Source organism: Zosterops lateralis (genome assembly GCF_965231275.1).
Source record: "Zosterops lateralis genome assembly, chromosome: 9".
In the NCBI taxonomy this organism is placed as follows: domain Eukaryota; kingdom Metazoa; phylum Chordata; class Aves; order Passeriformes; family Zosteropidae; genus Zosterops; species Zosterops lateralis.
The window spans coordinates 7,500,024-7,522,713 of record NC_139769.1 but is presented as its reverse complement, the minus strand read 5'-3'; the positions used below and the strand labels follow the sequence as shown (position 1 = coordinate 7,522,713).

At 42.8% G+C, this 22,690-nt stretch overlaps 1 protein-coding gene across 1 annotated transcript in view; it reads right to left on the bottom strand.

Moving 5' to 3' along the window:
* AGBL4 (AGBL carboxypeptidase 4) overlaps positions 1 to 22,690 on the bottom strand; it is a gene marked incomplete at its 5' end in the record, with an annotated part of 886,698 nt that overhangs the window by 178,432 nt on the left and 685,576 nt on the right. The window contains one exon of the mRNA XM_083868088.1: positions 3,462 to 3,576. Coding sequence (XP_083724214.1) covers positions 3,462 to 3,576 — 115 coding nt within the window. The remainder of the gene's footprint in view (positions 1 to 3,461; positions 3,577 to 22,690) is intronic.

Sequence of the window (22,690 nt, the reverse complement as noted above, 5' to 3'; positions counted from 1 at the left end):
AGCAGAACATCATCTATATACTGTAATTGCAAGGCCGGTTACACTTAGAAGTGTAATGATACCAAGCTTTAAATACTTTAAGAAAGGGGTGAAGCCTGTCTTCCTGTTTTGGGAAAGACTCTGCATCCTTGGCCACAGTGAACAGCCAGTACCTATCATTATTCTGTATTTCAGGAGGAGTTGGGTATATTCATGCAGCAAGAAAAGGACTTAGAGGGTTTGGGGTTTTTTTCCACTGAAAACAAAGTTTAAGGAAAAGAAAACCCACAAAAACTTTTGATCAAATTGTGTATAGACTTTCTAAATATTCTGAATTAAAAGACCTGCCCTGTACATCCCACAAGGCACCTTGTCTTTTCATTCCTAATTTTATAGGTCCGCACATTCTTAAACTCTTGCATAAACTTGAATAAATCAGTGAAGTTAGCATCCCATTTCCATGCATCCTGATACACTGAGCTCTGACATTCATTTCCATGACCATTTATTTTGGAGCCACCTGACTATACATCCAACATATAAACAACTCTCCTCACAGGTGGGTCTGTGCTTTATAGTTGCAGTACTAAACTCACTTGTTGCTGATGATGAACATTTCACCACATCCAAGTCACAGTCACATTATGTCTGTTCTCTTGAGAATGAGCTGCAATTTGTGGAAAACAGGCAATTCTTGGTGGCATCATTGCAGATTTGGCTTAAACTCCTAAACCTCAGTTCACAACAACAAAGGAAGAAGGATTTTGGAGGACAGCACAGGGCTCACAACCTCAGTCAGGCCTGCATCTCCCAAAGTGGCAATGAAGAAAATTTCACCAGCTAGCTGTTACCATTTCAGCCTGGCTTAGTGAGTGGTTGGTTCCTGAACTGATGTCAGGAGCACCAGTCCATCCCATTCCATTCCATTCCATTCCATTCCATTCCATTCCATTCCATTCCATTCCATTCCATTCCATCCCATCCCATCCCATCCCATCCCTTCTCCAGGAGCTGCTGACACACTCAGGCTCTCCATGGTGCCCACTGTGCCTGGGGTTCCAGAGGACAGCCAAGTGCATCCAACAGTGCACTTTGCCAGTTGTCCAAGGCTGTGCACTGGTGGGGTAAAAGAAAAAAACTCTCTCGCACTGGCAGGAGATCAATTTACAAACTCAAGCATGAGGTTTAATTACCCATTTCATTATCTTAGCTTGCATTGCTCTGAATGTGAACCTTCAATGAACCAAAGAAATAGTCACCAGCTGCTGCTTTGAGAAAGAGGGAGATAACAGGAAGAAGTTCAAATGCCTAAAACTGCTCTTGCTGCATGTGGCACCCCTGTTTGCAAAAGCAGGGGGTTATCCCCAGCCAATAGATCTGTGTCACACCCCACTATGTGGAAGACTTCTGAAAGTCCTATTTATGTGCTAATCTGAACACAGAGCAAAAGAGATGAAGCAGAGTTATCTAGCCAATCACTGAGAAATCTCAGAGTTAAATTTTCAAATAGAAGCAAGCAATCCTTAGAGATATTTTTAGAAATGTATCCAGTAGATTCAGGTAAATAAATTGTGATATGCGTGTAGATTTTGTATGAGCAGGAAATAAGGTGTTTGCTGTAAATTATTCACTCAGCACTAGTTAACTGCAATGCTAGCACATTACTAGGCTTTTTAATATTCTTCTCAAGATAATAGGTAGCATTTTGCTTATTATCCTCATTTTTAAAGTTATTAGTTACATTAGGCCATTTGTAAATACAGAGAAGAATTGCAAGAAAATCAAATGTTTTTTCAACTAGCTCATTAAAATTCTCTTTAGTTCAGGAGAGTTGAAAATCCCGCATATCATGGAAAGCTAAACCAGGAGTACACCATCAAGCTCAGCAATTCCAAATTAATTCACATGCCCTTTTCCACTACCTGGGTTCCCAAAAGGCTTTTCAAGTTCTGAGCCATATGAATGCCTATAAAAAGCTGCATGTGTCTTAAAAACTATAAATAACAGTGCAGGGGAAAAAACCCAACAGGGCAAGTGAACTTATGGGGAAAACAAAAGCTGCTTAACTGCTACTGGAGTTTGCTTATGTGCAAGGAACATGGAAGAAAGGAGAGTGATGTAGTGGCAGATTCTAGAGCCATTTTAGGGCTTTATTCCTGTATGATGACACATTCTGATAAATTCCTGGTGCTGTCAGAGGCCACCACTGCAATATCACTGTCAGACTTGGGATTTGCCAAGAGCTGAGTGAGTATCACTGCAGCTGCAAGGACACCACCTTTTCTCAGAAGTTTCACTTAGAACACACAGAAACCACCGTTGAAATCACCCCCACAATTCCCTGCTGCTTCAGTTTAACAAGGAGCAAAGAAAAGGAAGGATAAGGAGCACAGATCACAGAGGCATTGATGCTGGAAAAGTACTCTAAAACCACTGAGTCCAACCATTAAGCCAGCACTGCCAAACCATGTCACCACATCCACACGTTTTATATCACTTCCAAGGATCCACCACTGCCTTGGGCAGCCTTTTTCAATGCCTGATCACCCTTTCAGTAAAGATTTTTTTCCTAATACTTAATCTAAAGCTCCCCTGGCATGACTTGAGGATGTTTCCTCAACAAAGAGCTGCCAGCAGCTCCATTTTCTGCACCTTCTATCTTCTGCCTCAGTGGTCTCCTCACCCATACAATAACCCAGCCTCATTCTGCTTAGCAATGCAATACTTAATTAGATCACAGCTCAAGGTAGCCTGGCTACGAAGTGAATTGTGTTATTTAGTCTTGCACTGTAAGCAAAACCACACACAGTATATTTCATTTCTCAGGGGCTTCTCCAGAGAACTGTGTGGTACATGTAATTGCCCCCACAAACAAATCATCAACTAATCAACTGCTTTTCATTATCACCTCCAGCAGCACATTTATTTTGTAAATAAATGCATTAAGAGAAAACAATTTTAGGGAAAACAAAAGATTATCTGAATACGATCTCAGCAGAGGAGGTGGTAAAGTAGTAATTCAAATACTGAAATGGAGCGAAATTAGCATAGGGTGGAATGATTATTCCATTCCATGTATCCCTATCTATTACAGTACAATAACAGGGTGAAATCTGTGACTTTAATGGATGATCTGGGTAGTTTAAGGGAGCTGTGATTGACTGACACATTTACATAGAGGCTGATGAGCAGCATAATGAGTGCATTTATAAAACACAGCTAAGGTCTCACTCTAAGCTGACATTAACTCCCACACTTAGAGGAGGCTTGTAGAGCAGATACCCTGCTGTCTTGGAGAGTTGCTCTCTGCCTCCTGAAGAAAAAAAAAATTGCTATGTGCCCCTTTTCTAGGTGGGAATTTCAAGATGCACGTGGATGTGTGAGAATTTTAAGAGGAACGAATTGAAACAGGCCAATGACAAAACAGTGCAAGGTGTGTAAGGTAAATATAACAATACACGGCTTCATTCCCCACACCATACCTGTAATTTCCCAGGTAAACTCCATCAGGATTGAGCATGGGAGCAATCTTGAAGACCAGGTGGTCTCTCAGTACCTTTGCAATTGGATGGTGGCTCACGAGGAAATCAATTATACCTGAGAAAAAAAATAAACAAAAAGGAGTTTGAGGAGGGGGATCTATGACATCAATGATTTCCAGATATCTACCTGAAATTTCTCATACAAAAGATTAAAATGATGATTCCTCCAGATTTCTGGCACTGCTCCTGCTCTCAACAGAACAAACCACTTGAAATCACATAGCACCAGCCACCTGCTTAAAACTCCAAGAACTTTAAGGAGAAATATCTTAATCTGTCCTCATATTGCAAGCACACCGTGGCTGCATTACCAGACACTGTTGAGTTTCCACAGAGGGAGAAGTTACTGCTCAGAAACCTTTCTGTTCCTAAGAGAAGAAATGAAGATACCCCTCACTCCCAGCCTGCACAGGGCTCACACTACAGACCACCTTGTGAGTGGAAATTTGTTGAGTTGAGGCATCTCAAATTCATTTCAGCATACATCCAGACCTACTCATGATGTGTGAACACAGATTTCAGATCATCTGCATCCATAAAGAGGTGTAAAATGCCTCAGAAAAATTGGGAGAGTTGTGTAATATGTGCACTGGGCACAGGAATATTGTGCCACCAGTGGACTGGAATTTATAAGGTCATATTCCTCACTTATTTCGCACTCCTAAAAACCAGGAGTAACTGCACCTCATCAGTTCCTTTAATGTGGAACCAAGGCAAGTGACAGGGAAGCAGATCCTAAATGCAATTCCTCTGGGCACATCACAGCACCAGAGCCTGCATGAGCTCCTTCCTCTTGCCCTCGTGTTGGAGGAGCTGCTGAACATTGCCTCAGCCCAGGGCTGGTGCTGGGGCAGGAACCTGGCTGTTAAATTCACTGCTCATCTCTCCACTGAGTTGGTACTGACAGAAATAGCTTCCAGGGAATTAATGTTGAGATAAATTGAGTTCCTGTGTAATCTCAGGACACCCACAGATAGGTCATGACAATTTGCTATTTATTGTAAGGTCCATCCTGTGAAGCAGGAACCATTTACTGAATTTCCCCAGAATAAATCAATCACTATGGTCTAGTAACAGGATAAAATTAAGCAGAGAAAAATTAAGGCTGCTCATCAGTAAAATTTCAGTAATGGTGAGCTCTATTAGAGTGTGGAATTGTCTCTCCAGGGTAAGAGTGGAATCCCATCATCAGAAACATTTAACACTGGACAGGGTAAAGCCTTAGGGAATAGCTACAACGAGCAGCAATTCAGCATAGAAGGGATGGCCTGGGCTAACTAGCTGACTTCAGACCTGGTTTTTTGTGATTCAATCAAAGTATTAAAAAAAGCCCCTAAACCCCAAGTTCACACCAGGTTAAATGCACTTGTTTACAGCTTGGCTGAAACATGCATTAAAGATGAGACCAAAACCTCACATTCCACATGACTCCTTCATTTAGCTAATTTCTTAAGGCCCACTTTGTATTTCAAATACTAGAAAGTCTGAACCTAGGCTGCTGTTGGAATGAATTCTAATTTTCTGAGGCACATGGAGAAAAATGATGCTTCTGAAATGTCTGGGATGATCAAGGTATAGTTGACTCAATTTTTTCATGTCTCAGTGACTAATCCTGAAGAGAGAAAAACTTTCTGTAACCAGGTCTTCCACTTGAGAAGAAACGAAACCTGAATTTCTGAAGCAAATTAGCATGTACATAATTATATTGCTCAGGAAACGTTCCTGCAATTACCTCCTCTGGATGAAGGAAACCGAACATGGATCTGCTTTTTGGCTGCTGTTGTGTCTCCTGTTCATTATCCAACAGCAAGAACACGAAGGAACGACGGGGACACAGTTGGATCCTGAATAACCAGATTTCCTAACTGTATGCAAACATGAAAAGCTTAGCTATGCTAAACTGCTGCTCTGACTGTTTCCTGGCAGTGTCTGAAACATAATCCACAGCACTCACACCTGGAGGGTGCAAAATCACTTAAAGGGAAACAACCCCTCACTTAGCCCATGGTTGCTCAAGACACTGTGCTGGTTTTAGTTTAAAAGAGCTTGCAACTTGACTCAAACTAGATCCCAACATCACATCAGTTTGTGTTTCCTAAAACACTTGGAGAACTGAACAATTCAGAAATCAGTGCATGCAGAACTAGTTTTATCCTAGGTTAGGTAGGACCCTTCAAGCTGAAATAAAACAAATATTGCACCATGTGCATTGTGGATCATTGCCTCACCAAAGGCCTTGGCAGCACAGCAGGCAGGACTGTGAAATACCTCAGGGGTAACTGCTTTTCTTTCACGAGGTGACACAAGAGCCCAAACTCTCAGGGCTTGCCTGTGGCTGTCGCTGTGCCAGTGAAGAGGCTGGTCCAGGTTCTGCTCATTTCGCCCCTGTTATTGATGCAGCCTCGCTCACAGAGCTTGGCAGGAGCATCTTGGCAACTGGAAGCTGCAGTTTTCAGCTTCAGCAGGCAATTGCTATTCCCTGAGAAAGAACATGCACTGGTGTGGAAGGCTGCACAGAAACATGCAGTGGGTGAGGCTCTGCTGTGCCTGATTTACTGCTGCACCCAGCTAAAGGAGCCTGGCTTTGGGCACCCAGAGCTTGGTGCCAAACACGACCCAGCATCTCCCCAGGCACCCCAATCTACTCAGGCTGCTGCAGCCAAGTCACCCATCAAAAGGAGATTGACTTGATTTTCTTGGCAGTCAATTAACCCTGAAGAAGGCTTTTTTACCCCATTGTAAAAATACTAAGGAAGAGTTAAAAAAAAAAAAAAATTAACCTGGAATTAGAGGCAGTTCTAAGGATTTTAGCATCAGAATTCTAACCTGGAAGTAGAGGCATAAAGAGCATGAGAAAAGCTTGAGACAAAAGAATATATTTACATACACAAACCTCCCCCTAAAATTATTTTAAGTATCCAAATAATCAATACAACTAGGAAATAGCTTTGTCTTTCAGGGGAACCCAATAGTTCTGGACTGTCTGAAATAGTCTGGATCAATAATGCTTAAAATAAATAGATAGATATCAGACTATTAAAAAAATACCATTGCTGAGAACTTGGTGCTCCTGTTAATAAATCAATACAAACTAAATTTTACAGCTTCTGTAATCAGCAAGAGACATATCAGTGTATCTCATTAGGGCCGGGTTAAGAATTTGGCAGCAACCAAAGCCCATTTAATATCATTTACTTCAAGGCAGACATGGCAATACAACAGATGCCCTAATTTATTTGTTGATCTTTGTATTAAAATAACAGTTTGCTGGTAAACAGGAAGGGTAATGATGCCAGTCACCCTTGTTAGTGGCTAATAATTGCTTAAATTGTCCACTAATTGACCTGTGCTACTGTTGAAGCACTGGATCGTGTTGCAGGGCATGAAGTAAACAAGGCCACTGTAATGTTACTTTAGAGAATGACTTCTGGAAATAGAACTACTTATTGCCATAAATTTTCTTTTCACAGATGAGCAGATTAATTGGTCTGCCAATTAGTCTGCTATTAAAGCAAAAAAAAGGGGCTGCCCACAGATTGGTTGGATCTTCGAACTGTAGCCCCAGTTTGGGTCAAAGGAAATAATCCAATCTGAATCAGTCACATCCAGCTATGAAAAAATAAGACAAGCATTATTTAAAAACACAAACCTCTGTGGCTGGAGATCAAGGAAAACAGCCAAATAACAAAGTATTAACTCTTCAAGAGGCTTCAAAATGGAATAGAGAATGTGATGGAATGGGCCTACTGAGACACATTGCAGTGTGGAAAAATTCTCCAATTAGAAGAAGCAAAACAATATGGATTATTTTCCTCTCAAGCTTTCTGGAAAGCAATTAAAATATTTATATTTCAGATAATAACATGCAATTATGGATGCTGCCTACAACCAGAACAGCTCAGAAATCAGCATTCAGCCATGACACAAGAAGAGGCTTATTCACAGTCCACTAAAAATCCACCAAAGTCTTTACATTAACTTCAAGGAGCTTTTCATAGTTGCAAGCAAAAGGGAAGAAAGAATTGAAAACAAGGAAAAGAGAAAACAATGCTCACAACTGCAAATATTAGAGACACAGCCACATTGATTTAAAAATGTCAGACAATTAAAAAACTGATTTCTTGTTAATCCAAGTTGCACTAAATCTGGACCAAGCCCCTTCTACTCTGAGTCACCTCTTTATCATTATTCTTTCTCAAGGCTGAATGCACTTTTTCAAATTTCTCCTGCCTTCTGCAGCTCAGCCCCTCTCACCTGCTCCAATGTCAGGTCCTGTGGCATCTTTCTGCCCAGCCCAATCCAGCTCAAATTATCTGCTGGTTCTTCTCAAACAAGTTAATCATTCCCTCTTCCATAACATGTCATTTCCACTGTTCTGTCAAGACATTTCCTCAACCAACCTCCTTAAACTCTGTTTAAACTTCCTGCTGGCTCTAACATGACCTCTCCACATTTGCTCTTCCTAGAGAAAAGCCAGCCTTACCCCTTGCTTTTTCCATTACTCCATGCTTTCACCCTCAGTCTGACAATATATTTAATTGTGCAACTATATAATACATTTGCCCTTCTCCTATTAGTGAAAATCTAATCAGCACAGATCCTAATGCAATATGGCAACTGCTAATGCAAGCATACCCTGCACTGTATCTAGTATATGCCAAGAAAGAAGTGATTTATGTTTTCAGACCCATTTCCTAATGCTGAGTAGCTGCTGGTATCCTTCACTCAGCTCACCACAGCCTGCAGGTTAAAAAGAATGTGACAATTGAGCTCTAACAGCCACAGGATCTGTGGAAAGTAAATGTAAAGGAGTCCCAAGTGCTTATGCTGATGAAACTATTGAAATATATTGTTAAAGGAGACTGAATACAATGTGAATGACACTATAGTTATGTTTCAGTGGAGAGTAAGAAAGCAAAAATATGGGGTTGGGTTTTTGGGCAGGTTTTTTTTAATGTGACAGTGAAAAAAAGGTGATGATGGCCAAGCAGTTACAATATTCTGTCCCCAAAAACAAGTACAATATGCAGAATAAATGACAGCAAGCCATCATTGTACCACCATTTGCCTGCAAAGTGTTTCTTCTTCAGCAACAGGGCCCTCACCTGTAAAGCCTTTGTTTTGTCTCATGGGACTGCAGGAAAAAAAATCATCCAAAACAACAAAACAAAACATGAAAAAGACAGATGGAGCCTCTTCTCCACCCCAGCATGGTGGGAAAGGTGTCACACTGCCACTGAACCCTGCACAGGTCACAGCAATGCTGTGCCAGAGTGGGCTCCAGAGAACACCTTCCTGCTCCTCCAGTGCAGCCCCCAGCAGAACCCAATAGGCAGAAATGGTCCAAAAATGCCTGAATCTGACGTGCTTTGATATTCAGCACAACAGCAAGAACAAAAATAAAAGCATGTGAAGGGTGATAAACGAGCAGAGCTGACTCATAGTGAGGTTACTGACATGATCTAACATCATGCTGTCACCAAAATTATTCCTATAAAAGATCATCACAGAGGGGTCCATATGCACAAGATCATCACAGATGCTGACTCTGCCCGTTCTTACAGTTCTGCTCCTCCTCCTAATGTGGAAAAACAGATTGACAAACTCCAATGTGTTTTGTTTGTAGTATTACACACTTTTTTAGAAACATGTTTCTTGGGAAGAGATGAAGAAAAGTGATGCTAACATCAATCTAGAAAGAATTGATAGATTTTGAATGCTGTATTAATAGGTTGCTTTGTCTTTCCAAAAGTCCCTTTGGAATCCATGGCAAAACCAATGTTTATTCCATCAAAATTATAAAAGCTAACACGTTTGGTGAAGAAGAACTGCAAAACTAAACAGGCACCTGTGTGCAGTGTTAGATGAAGGAAAATTTGATGTCTGAATTGTGTCATCAGTTTCCAAATGCCCAGACTGGTGTATATCTGCATGCATATGCCTCTCTCCCAGTAGTTTCTGCAGCTGAGACTGGGAAGATCAGAACAGTGTCTGTTTTCCATTAATCCCCTCTTTGGCCATCCTCAGCACACCCAGGGGCAAGGCAAAGGAGGGTAAGAGTGCATCCTCTCAGAGGGATGCAGCACCTTGCACAAAACCTGAGTGAGCACCCATCAGACCCCACTTCTCAGGTCAGACTCTTCTCCTGCTTCCCCTGCTGATGTTCAGACTTCCTTTAGTCCTCCCCCAGGAAAGGCTCAGAGGGGATCTGCACTGGCCTGCGGGTGCCACGTGATGAAAAACAATCAAGTTTTTTTTGGAAAATGCAGAGAAGTGAACAATTTTCCCCAGTGGTTCCTGTGACAGGAAGGTCTCAAGGGAAACAACTGCTAAACAAAAATTGCCCATGACAGAACACATCAGAGCCAACCAAGGCAGGTGAGACAGCTCTAGGAAGGACATCCCTGGTTACATTTTTTCTGAAGGGTACAGAAAGAGAAAGGCTGATTGATTCTTTTGGACTGTGATCAGACCTTATGATCACACAGGAGTTTGTCCCCAGCTAAGCAGGTAAATATTTCAGGGCTAAGTAAGATCTTGTTGATGAGTTTGGTTCGTTAAAAGCACCCCAAAAAAAGCCTATAGGTCCCCATGATCATTTCAGTTTTTTTTTAAAACCTGCAACCATCATTGCTATTGTAAAAAAACCCTAAAAACCAAACCAACAGTTAGTACTTAGTGAACTGTGCACAGAGCCCCACTTCACCTATTTTTAGAGAAGTTTTAATCAACCTGAGGCAGAAAAGTTGCACACCTAACTGAGGATCCAGCTGCAATAAGCAGATTGATTAGAAACACATCAAGCTATATTATGGCATGTTTGTTCTTTTATTTACTGTTTAGTCTCTCATCTATTCTCTGCTGTAACTCTTGGTCTCTTCAAAACACAGGATTAAAAGCAAAGGAAATTTCAAATAATGGGATAAAATGAATGTGCAGGAAATGAATGGGTGAATTAGATTACAGCAGATGAAACACTGAGGTCTCAAATGCAAAATGCAGGGAGTTTATTTAATTTGTTACTCTTTTAAAATGAAAATATGCTCACTGACTTGAATTAGTAATTTTCCTGTTTTAAGATATGTTAGGCCATTACAGCTAGGCCTGTTTCCAGAGCAGTGAAATAAATGGAAAACAGCCAGTCTCCCAGGGAACACAATCCTCACTGCATTTTGCCAGCCCAGTGGAACAGTACTAATGTCAGCTCCAGAGAAAACCACAATTCTGCTGGAGGGGCTGCTTGCAAAGGAATTGAGAATGACTGGCAACAAATACTTCAAATGGCAGAGCAAGGCACTGTGGATTTTCTCCAGTTTTAATGTGCATGGTAAGCACAGACACTAATTGATTTAAAGAAGATTTTTAAAAACCCCATCATTCCTGACCATTCCCTCCCTCTCTCCTCCAGCTAGCCCAGGGTTTCATAAATAATTAATCTGGAATTTGGTGTGGCTGGAACACAAATCCATGTGAAGCAGTGGGAGCAGCAATCAGGAACCTCACAGTTGGGTTTTGTCAGTGTGAGAGAGAAAATGTTCTGGCAGTTGCTGACCTGAGTCAGGGCATCCCAGCCAACACCTCCAGGTTTCTCAGATATCTTCTTTTGCATGTAATATCTCACTGAGGGGGCTGAAGGCTCTTGTGGAGGACCACAAGTGTGTGACAGCCATCTCTAAACACCCCAGGAGATCACAGGGTGTGGGGACAGTGAGTGTCCATTGTGCTCCTGCACCACAGCTCTGTGATGGAACGACTCTGACCATTCTGGTACCCACACATTTCAACTGCTTTCCAGAATTACATCGTAATAAAAATCATTCTTACACCGTTGTAAGCATAGAGGAGACATTTCTGCCATCACAGCCTCAAATGACACTTGGCATCTATTAAGATTTTAATTTCAGTGAAGATTTGGGAAAACTGTGCCATAGTAAAACATTCTCGGACTTCTGGGTAAGAAAATGGACCATACGATACCACGAGGCAGAACTTGCTTCCCATTTTAATGTCTCTGCTGTTTGGACAGGACTGACTGGGATGGAAACCTTTAAATTTATTATGGACATCCCACATAAAGGAGGTGCATTTACACCACTGCCTTTCATATGCACTATCCTAGTATTTTTGAGAGACATCTGCATTTAGACCATGCAAACAAGGCCTCAGAACACCAAAGAGTTCCAGACCCTGACACTCCAGATGCATTTCAAACAGGGAGAATACACAGCGAAATGGATGTGACTGGAATAGTCAGTCACAAATCAGCAGTCTAGAAGTACAATCAGTTCAGTGTAGAAAGTTGCTAAGTGATGAGTGTTTGGGATTTCCTATGTATTTTTATGAGCTGTTGCTCTTTCCTCATAAAAAGATTCACATCTGCTTTGAAGGATATGTGGCTGCTGGTGCTTGGCTGGAGCACAGCATCCCAATTCAGTGCTGAAAAGATATAGATATGCATTGCCAGTAAAACATAATTAAAGTTGGCATTCCCAGTGACTGGGATGTGGGACCAGGAGCCAGAATGCCTGATCTTAGTCTCTAGCACTGCTGATTTTTGGCAAGTTGCTACCAGAGTCTGCTATCTTAGTGTGCTCAACTTGAGATAGCAATGGCCAGATTTGCAGGGCAGCAAAACTGGCATCTCTGGGGCCAAAACCAGCAGATGGATTTTCCAAACAAACTCATGAAAGCTCATTGGAGCCGACTGTGGTTGGAAACATGGCAAGTGGCCACAAAATGTTAGGTGTTGAGTAAAATTCTGAAACTTTTCTGCTCTTACTCAGCTGTCACTATGAGATCTGTGCCACTGACAGCCCAACCCCAACCCCAACCCACTCTTCCTTAAAGATAAGCTTTCTGAAAGATAAGATTTCTGAAAAACAGCCCTGTAGCGGTCAAGATGGAAAGACTTTTGGTGACAGAGACAATTGTGTTGCTGGTCAGCTCAGAATTGCAGCCCTGAGTACTCTCTCTTCTGCTGTTTTCTTTTCTTCCAAACAAGCAAGCACAGAAAGGAGCACACAAAGTGTTCCACAAATGACAGCTGGTCCTCAGAACCTTACAGGATTACCTGGAGAGGTTAAAATGTGGCATTTAATTTTGCCTGTTAAAATTGTCAGGAAAAAAAAAAAAAAAAAAAAAAAAAAAAAAAAAAAAAAAAAAAAAAACCTATTACTAAACAGACTTGAGTAGATGACAAGACCACACAAATGATCTTGTTACTAAAGATGGCCTAGGTCATATTCATGTAATCTTTTTCTGATAAAACTCTCTTCTAATCTGCCTTAGGAACTTGCTCTGATACTTTGGCAGTTTAACAGCTGGAAATCCCAAAGTAACCAAAGTGTGACCCTTTCTCTTATTTGTTGTATGTGGCAATTTATGGCTTTGGGAGTCATTTCAATGCCATTGAATTGACAATTGGATTGTGTGTCTTTTCAGACTTTAAGAAAAGATATAGAACAAGGAAAAAGCCCACTAGATTCAAGATGGAATGCTTGTGACAGCATCAGACTGCTTGAGGACTTGATCAGAGCAGCAGTGGGGTGTTGGTGGCCCCATTTCCCTCGTTCCACAAGCAGGGGACTTGTGCTCTCTCCAGCAGCACCACGAGCCCAGGTTGAGCCCATTGGGTGAATCCCTCCCATTATTTCACAGTGTCTGCCTTTTCTGCTCCTTGCAGCAATGGGATACCCACAAGCTTCAAAGGAGCAGACTGATTTAGAAGAGCAGAATGAGGCCAGGGCTGGGTTTGTCTGGTGAAAAGTGCAAACCTGCACAGAGGGAAGCAGGTTGTCTCCTGCCCTCCCCAGGGATGAGCCCATCTCAGCCTCTTCATTACCCTGGTGGCTGATGTTTGATTAACCACAAGCTAATCTTCCTAATCTCCCCGGGCCCAGGGGCAGTTGTGCAGCTCTCCAGTAGAACTGATGCAACAGCAAAGACCTGTGGAATTGACTTGAAAGAACCTGTCAGGCTGACAAAGAGAGGAGGTATTGGCAGGAGCACACAGCTGCTGCTGCAGGATTGCCTGAAGGGTTCCTAAATTCAGTGCACAGCACAGACTGAGTGGGTGGCTTTGTTGGCTGGCTTTCCTTTCTTTAATTTTCTTAATATGCTGTAAGGAGCTTGGAGTTCTGTTTGCATCAAAATGAGCCTTCCAATACCCCCTGGATAATGCCTCTTTTCCTCCTGGGGAAAAACAAAAGGGTTCCTGGAGAAACACTGTAAGGATCAGATGATCTTGTTTCATTAACGAACTACTTGGGATTTATCTGAATCATTCTCAAGATGTTACCTCAGAATATGATGTGCTTGGTCATTGTTATTCAAAGTCTGTCGTTCCCATGAGTTTGAGTCCCTCAGTCAGCTCGAAAAATATTCACTGCATTATGGCCCTCAATTTTTCCAGAATTAACTAATGTTAAATACAGCTAGGATTTCAGCCTTAGAAATATGAACAGAAATATGCAGAAGATTCCACCTTCCCTGATGTGCAAGACAAGAGACAACCCAGAATAGAGGCTTGATTGCAAAGAAGGGGAAAAATAAACACAAGGGGAGTAAAATCCAGAATGCATAAACCAGAATCAAGCAGGCAGAATTATCCCAGGCATATCTGCACTGTTTCCTGCTATCCTTATCAACTCACAAAACACCAGACTTTTCACCATGGCCCTGAAGGGGAGTTTCAGCTGTCCACCAACAGCTCACACAGCACCAGCAAGCAGGTAAAAAAACAAACAGAAACAGAAAATCACTTCATTCTTCAGTTTGCTATTTAGAGCTGTAAGGGTCTTGCAGGGGAAATAGAGAAACTACATCATTATTACAGAGCTGCTGCTTTACCCAGGACCAGGCAGAGCTCCCCAGAGCCTGTAAGATGACTGCTTTCTTCCCCATCATGACAACTGCAGACCTGGAGGTCAAAAACCTTTCCAGGGCCAGCAAGAAGACTGCACCACAAGTGTAAATTTTCCAAAGTTGCCTGCACCAGGGAAAAGATTCTCAGTAGAGCTATAAAAGTGATAAAAATAAACTTTGATGGACACAAGGAGGACTAAGCAGACTCAGTTCTTCTTGGGAAACCACTAAAAGTTGCAAGGAATAGCCAAAGAGGATAAACCTTCTCCTTTCAAGCCTTTTGTTGAATTGTCTCCCCAGACTCAGAGCACTTCCTATATTACCAGAGTTACCTGTTCATAACCTGGCAGCAGGTGCCTTTCTTTGGGAATCAGGAACCTTTGGGATTTCAGTGTGCTTGGTTCAACAAAGGTGGGCACTGAGGGTGGAGGGCTGGACTAGTTTTACCCAACACCTCCCCTGGGCCTGTCACAGAGTGCTGCTCTGCAGCCCAGCAAACACAAGCAACAGCCACACTGAGCTCTGACAGCATTAACTGTGCTTGCAACAACAACTAAAGAAGCCTGAAGATGGATAGATTAGCTCAAGCAAAGAATGTGTTGTAAGCCGAGAAGGCAAAAGGTGGATTTCTCTGGAGGCAGCTGGAGAATACATTTACATATGAAAATGTAATACACAGTGAAAAAGGGAAAGGGCATTACATAAATAACAAGAGGGAAGCAATGAAAAATATGTATTTTTAAACACATTCTAAAAATGGTTCCCTGCATCTCAGCCAAGCAAAGACCCAGAGGCAACAGGCTTGTGTCAGGCAGGCACACACACAGATCAGAGGGGCCCTGCAGAACATCACTCATTCACACCTATCCTTTCCACTTCCCTTCACCTGTAGGGTGTTGAGAGAGTGTATTGGGGGTATCTCTTTTAATTTGCCCATATCTTCAATGACCTGTAGGCATTTGCTACTGGCCACATCACAAGTGGGCTGCTCAGCTAGGCAGACTCCTGGTGTCCATCCACTGCCAGGGTGAAAGTGGAAAAGTGCTGGGAAGGAGCAAGAGCACACTGGGTGCCCCTATGGGGGACGTAATGCCCAAATGCTCTGGATCTCAAGAGGACACAGGTATGGGACTCAGAACAAAATTGAAATGTGGGAAAGGAACTCTTACTTGTGCTTCAGCTCAGAACTTCTATCCGCTCAGCTCAAGAGAAGAGCTGAGGAGTCCCCTCCTCAGGACTGAACCCAGCTGTTCACTCCTGCTGGAGATGTGGCTTTGCCACTCATCTGTGGCACATCCATACACCCCCCAGATCCCAGCAATGGCAGCTTGGCCTGGCAGGAACCTGCACAGCTGTTTGCCCTCATTTTCCCTCCGGGGACAAACGATGTAACTCTTGACACACAAGAACTTACACTAAGCCAGTTGTAATGGCACCTTTTGGCTGCTTCATTGATTTCCACTTTACTGGGTTTGCAGGTTATACTGCTTCACTTTTACAGGATTCTCCTGTCCTTCCGTTCAAATCAACTGCAAAGGTACGAGGCAGTTTCTCCTCCTCCCAGTGAGGCAAAGGACTGCACAAAGTCTGCAGATGCTGTGCAGGGCTGGCATCACCAGCAAGGCAGCAGCTCTAAAATGGACAGCTATCAGATTCCTGAGTCAGAGAGGGAGAATCCTGTCAATGAAGAGCTGTTTCACACTCTCCTGTTGTTACTTTCTGGGCATGAGAAAGGCAAGAGTGGCACCAGCTTCCTCAGAGGTGGCTGCCTGTCTCCTGAAGCCAGTGGGAGCTTCCTGCCTGCTCTGGGTTGGCCCCTCAAAGACATCCAAAAGTACCACATAAGCAAAACCAGACTAAAGTAGATCTGTACCCATTTCCCCTTTGACAGATGGTATCCAGGTAGCAGAGGCTGAGCTGTTCTAATCAGTGCCAAAGGACAGTTAAAACTGAAATGAAACATGGAAGTCCATTTGCACAGCAAAGTCTGTAGCTTCAGTTTTGACAGGCGAATAAAACAGGGATTGTGTATAACACCTGAACTATTTCTGGGGAAAAGAAAAAAAAAAAAGGAGAACAGGAGTGATTTATTAAACAAAAACCTAATCCTCAGGGAAGATTTGATGGCCAAGAAAATGCTGGCTGCATCTGAACTTCCTCCCCTTGACTCAGAGATGAAAGTTGTGTATCTGCAAGTTGCTTTCAGTGGTACTGGAGGGGACTTGTTGGATAGCTGCTTACACTAGGCTCCAGCAGAAAAAAGCTTTTTTCCCTGTGGTTTATTTTTTTGTCTTATAGAAAACTAAAAAAATGACCATGTCTCTACATGAAGAAAGAAATTGCAAAAGCTCTGCTCTGCCCCTCGTCAATGGAGATGGATCTGTTCTTTTATTTACACTGCATGACATCCAGGCAAGGAAAAGCTCCACAGAAATAAATTAGGGTCACTCTCTGTCAGTGCAGATGTGCTCCTGGCTGCTAAGCAGCAGAATATGGCATAAGCCCTTACCTCCACTCCAGAGAAAATTTTGATGTGAAAATGGAGATGCATTGCAGATCCTAAAGGTGATGGTAATTAGCACTGGAAAGGGAATAACCAGCAAAAATTCCTCACATGAGTAGGATCCCCACAAGCACCTGACATCTTTCCTTGTGAAGAAGTGAAATTCTCCAGGAGGGTATAAATGTTTTCATCTGAGGTGCATGAGGGAGAAGAGGCAGAAGGATATAAATTTCAGGAGGCCTCCAAGGATTGAAGGGATTTGTTGTTGCTGTTTTAGGAAGAAGTAGCTAAAACATCCACCATTTCCTAAAGAATTCTGTTTGGAGACAGTCTTATTGCAAAATCAACTTTGAAGAATATTAAACTAAGAAGGCATAAGATGCTCCTGTTCCCAGAATAAGAATTGCTGGAGAAATGTTCTCTTGCACTCTACATTCACAGTCTGCCTTAGATGCAAATGAAATCTCAAGTGCCAGCAAGCCCCAGATAGGAGCTCTCCCCAAGCACTTTGCAGTGATGGATTTAAACCCTGGCAGCACTGTGACCACACCAGCTGGTGTCAAGGTGTTATTTCCCTCATATCCTTGGCCATTAGGAACATTGCCAGGAAGAAAAATCAGAGTTCACATCTAACCAGGGGCGAGGACAGTCTAACTTTCTACCTTGAACAGTCAGATTGAATTTTAAGATCTTAAAGGCAAACCTAACTCTAATAAACAGCTCCTTTTACTGCATGAAGGAGCCAGAGTTCAGAAGGGAGAAGTGCCACAGAACATGCTGGACAAACTGAGATCCCAGTGATCTGCTGTCTCCAGGGCAGGCAACCCTCCTGCAGGGAATTAGGGGTGCGGTTCCAACAGGTTTCCAGCTTGTTCCTGGCTTCTCCCAAGGAATGAGTGACACACCAAAGTTCTGAGATGTGGCACCTGGGCCAAAGCTGCACACAGCATTTTTCAAGTTCTGCTCTTGACTCTCTGACAGATCATGTCCCATTTGGTGGAAGGCAGGTAAAGCTCACTGAGTCTGAATGGCTTCTCCTGAACCTGGGAATTAGGCACCCTCCTGTTCTCTCTTTGCTTTTATGACACCAAGCACAAGTGTTTCTGAGGGAACAGGACACAAAGCTGATCAGTGTCACACTAAAATCATCACAACAGTCAAACTTTATTAACTATGAAAATTGAAAATCCTCAGGGATGCTCCTTTTGAGTAGGTGGAGTCTGTGGTGAACCAGAACTTGCCCTGTTGTCATTGTCTGTGTCACACCTGTTCTGTAGTCATCCAAAGGTTTGGCTTGTGTTTGCCAATAATATAAAGCACATCCATCTTTTTAATGTTTTGCCTACACACTGTACCACTGGCTGAAAACTTTGAAATAAACTGTGATAATTCCGAACAAAATTTCACATAAGAAGACTCACAGACTTCTCCTTTCCTCCTCTTTTAACTGACTGCAGATCTTTGTCTTTCTCTGCTCTTTCCCTTCCCCACTGCATTTTTTTCCATCAGTTATAAAGTGACAAAAATGTAGAGAAACAAGGAAAAAAAAAAGAGAGAAAGGGAAAATAGGAGAAAAATATGTGAGCTTGTATGAAATTTATAATACAGCAGTTTTTGAAAACCAGTAGCATTAGGGGAAAAAAATTCAAATTAATTATTTTTCATCCATCTCCAATTATCTTTTACATTTAGCAGCAGCAAGGACTAAACCCATAACCTCCAAGTCAGAGCACAGATAACAGGAGTGTGTTACTATTTGCAGAGCATGTAATAAGTCATTTGACCCTTGAACTAACACTATAGGGCACATCTGGAAATTGCCACTTAGGGGTGACATCAGCCACTAAGGAACCAACCTTCCTGGTGAGAGTGACTTTTTAGAGAGCTCTTTGCCACTGTTCTAAACCCCCCTAAATTTACCCTTCCTGCCTACAAAGTGTTTAAGAGAAGTTTGCCCCTGCATTAGGGTCCCAGCAAAGCAATTTGTCCCTACGTTTCTTCTTAGGTAAAATTAAGCAGGACTGGTAATGAATGTGCCCCACTACCCTTTCCTTCCATCCTCAGAGTGAAGAGAAGTCAGACTGCATTGAGAAAGTGCAAAGCCAGCCTCTGCAGGGCAGACTTTCATCCCAAGCCCCTTCTTCTTGCCCTCCAAACAAGCTTTACCCCTTTTCTCTGTAAGCTGGAGAAGTCAGGGTGATGTGGCTCCTATAAACATGTACACAATGCAGCAGGCACCTGAGGAGTGTGTGAGCAATCTGTGCAGGGGCAGAGGGAAAGTTTAATCCCAGTGCCCTTGCGTCAAAGGAGAGTTTGCAGAGGCCAAGTCCCAGTCACTCATGAATGCTGGCTCCTCAGAGCAAAGCAGAAGGAGCAGGAAGGTAAGTGCAGGGCATCTCGGAGACAAACGGACTGAAAATAAACAGCAACAACAAAAAAATCAATTCAGCTGAACCCAGTCAGGGTAGGCAAAGAACAAAGGGTCAGAAGACAAAGCTGGAAACAATAGACCAGCAAGATTAATATCGGTTGTGAGGAAGAGCTGGGGCACTGCTGAAGGAGAATGAAAAGGGCTTAAATTATAAAAATTTGAAGAGACTCCTAATTGTGAATCCTGACCTGCAGCTTGCTCAGCACAGCTCTCACATGCTGCTGCACTGACTGAAAGGGCTTATCTCAACTTTGATTCCTTGATGGCAATGATGGTCACCTATCAGAGCCCTTTCTTTGCCATTAACAATAGAGCCATGCAAATGAGATCTGAACACAACCCCAAACTTCCTGTGGCTTTTACATCTTTGTCCTGAATTTTGCATATTTATTTCCTGCCTTGGCCCAGAGAAGATCTGGCAGCTGGGGGTAATACTGCTCCCTAAAAGTGTGGGACTTGCTGCTCATGGCCATACAGAGCAATAAACACAGAAAATGACCCTGATAGCTGGGCAGACATGGATAAGCACCTTCAGAATTCACTCAGGCTGCAATTTTTATTGGGAAAAACAGGCTGTATTAAGGAAAGGCAAGTGATCATGAAATCCAGGTGAATCAATATTTTCTCTTTTTGCTATCCTCAGACATCAGCAAAGTGCCACAATGTGTACAACTATGATGTGCTTTGCCCTAGAGAGAGGTTGGTAGGTCTGTGAGGAAATGATCTTTAAGCCAGTGTTATCCAAAAGTATGAGCAGTCAAGAAACATTGCAAAACCAGGATGTTCAAGAGATTAATTGGGCAATCTCACATGGAGACAAAAAAATTTGCTTCTGTTCTACAGTGAAGCCTTTCTCAATTCTCCCTCTTGAAGACCAAGGGCTCCTTTAGCTCTGTGATTACTGTAAAGAGGATTAGTTAAGCAGAGGTAGTCAAAGGCCTGCTCTGGGCAAAGGCCAAACCAAATCAAGCAAAGCCACTTGACATTTCTTAGCTGCATGGGCAAAGCTGACCTTGCTGTCCCAGGGATGAGGAGTTACTGGAAGCAGAAAGATGAGCACACAGGGCTGGGCTGGAGAGGGGTGAGCCTGCCTGACCAGACCAACCTTCTGTTCCTGCTGTTGCGGATTGGGTGGAAGAGGTGGGACAGCAACATCTGCTGTTGGTGGGGAGAGATGTGTCAGCCACAGATGACACAGCTTCTCCCTTGGGGACAGCTCAGGTCTCCGGAGTTCTGGGAATTTCTCTGCTGTTGCAAACAACACCACCCAGCCCATGCACAGTCTCCCTCCACACCCTGCCACCATCACACCTTCTCTTCTGTGCAGGAGTCCCAGAAAACACATATTGTGAGCCAATCACATAACTCTATAGCCAGAGAAATTTAAACTCATTACAATTTTCCTCCAGCTCAGAAACCCAGGTGTACAACCTCTGGCACCTGCCTGACACCACAGTGCATTGATTCAAAGCCTGTGATATCTTGTAACAGCCAATGTCACACTGGGCAGCTGGAATTCCTCTAATGGTCTATTTACATCAACATGACTTTCAAAGGAGCTTTTATTTCCATAACTCCAATATGGATGCTTTATTATTCTCAGAACAACCTTTCTCTCTCCTGGGATACTTCACACTAAAATCTCATCCAGGAGATTTACAAGGGACAGACAATAGTGTTTTTCATGTCGCTTTAGAAGTCAGGGAGAGCGTGTTTCCCTTTGTATTAAAGCTTAGAAGCTATGCACTTAAAGAAAAAAAATCTTGGTGGGAAGGATGAATGCAATTCAACAACTTTAAGAGAGCCCTGCAGCTCATTTTATGGTTGGGCTGTTGAATTTTGTTGCCTTTGTTTGCTTCTCATCATTTGGTTTCCTGAACTCCTGGAATAGAGACCATGAACTGCAGCTCCTGCTCATCATGTTCCCTGACTGCTCCTAAGAGCTGAGCTGCTCCTGAAAGCACAGGAGTGTTCCCATTCTCCCCTGACACAACTTGTGCAGATTTTTGTCTGGATGCAGAGCACCATTCCCTTTGTGCAGAGTCTGCTCTGCTTTGGACCACAGGCAGTCACCTCTAGGGAGGAACTCTGCACTAGGGGATGCACTTTGCTATGGACTGCAGCCAGAAAAGATTTGCATAGGATACAGTAAGTATTGAAAGGGAATGGAAGCATTGTGTCTTTGTACCTTTGAGGTGGCAATAGAGTAGAAAAAAATACACTTCAAGTGGAGCTTCTGTGTTGCTCAGTTCTCTTCAGTCTTAGCAATGCAGCCCACAAAGAGAAACACTGGAAAAGGCTCCCAAATGTGGCATTCCTGAACCTGGGAGCACTCATTCCTTGGTTGCATGGCCATGGCAGAGCCCTCTCCTGCACCCAGAGATGCCTTACAAACACACCCAGAGAGGAACTGCAGACTAAGCCTTTATACATATGGAGACATTCACTGGGAGTCTAGAAGTAGCCAGGACAGCATAAGTGTTTGCTTCCATTCTCTTCCATTTGGCAGAGAAGGCAGAAGTGAGACTTGACAGTAATATAACAAACATGCATTTATAGGATTCCTATTCCCTACGGAATCGTATTTTGTTTCCTCCTTTGGTAGGAAACATAGCTTGGAAACGAAGATGAATTGGCTTGCTAGACAGAAGAGTAAAACAGATAAAGTGAGATGCAAGCCATGCATTCATTCAGATGCACATTCAGTCTGATAGGAAAGACTGGCAGATGATGTCCCCAAGCTTCTGAGGACCCAATCATTACCACCACAGGAATTTCTAGGTGCAGTGCTTTTTTCTCTAGTGCAGATGCTGTTACCAAAAGCATCATATACCAATTGCCACCGAATTCACTTTCTTTCCCTTAGGAAAAATTTATACCCTGGAGACAGTTAAGCAAGGCCACCACCTCTGCCACTTCAGAAAGGTTCTTTTCACATGTAAAGGCTGAATTTACACTTGCATATAAAACATGTCCTGGCCTTCAGTTACTATCACTTATGTCCTAATGCTCAAAAGATCTATGCTTAATAAAACAAACTGAAAAGCAACTTTTAGCCCTGAGAGTATATTCTTTCTCTTTCTTCAAAAAAAAAGACAGAGTTTGGGTAAAATTACAAGTAGAAGAAACAGGCTTCAAAAGGACCCTTTTCACACTTAGGTCTGTGTTTCCCACAAGAAATAAAAACCACAAACCCCAAACAAATAACAAAAAACCCCAAGTAAACCCCAGAAGACAATGAAAAAAACCCCACCCAAGTCACATTTTATTTATTTTAGCAACTTCACTCTGCTACTAACTCCTTCAGGTTTCCTGCAGGATCAAATTCAAAGAATTTGAAGGCACTGCCTCCACAAAATGAACTAGAAAACA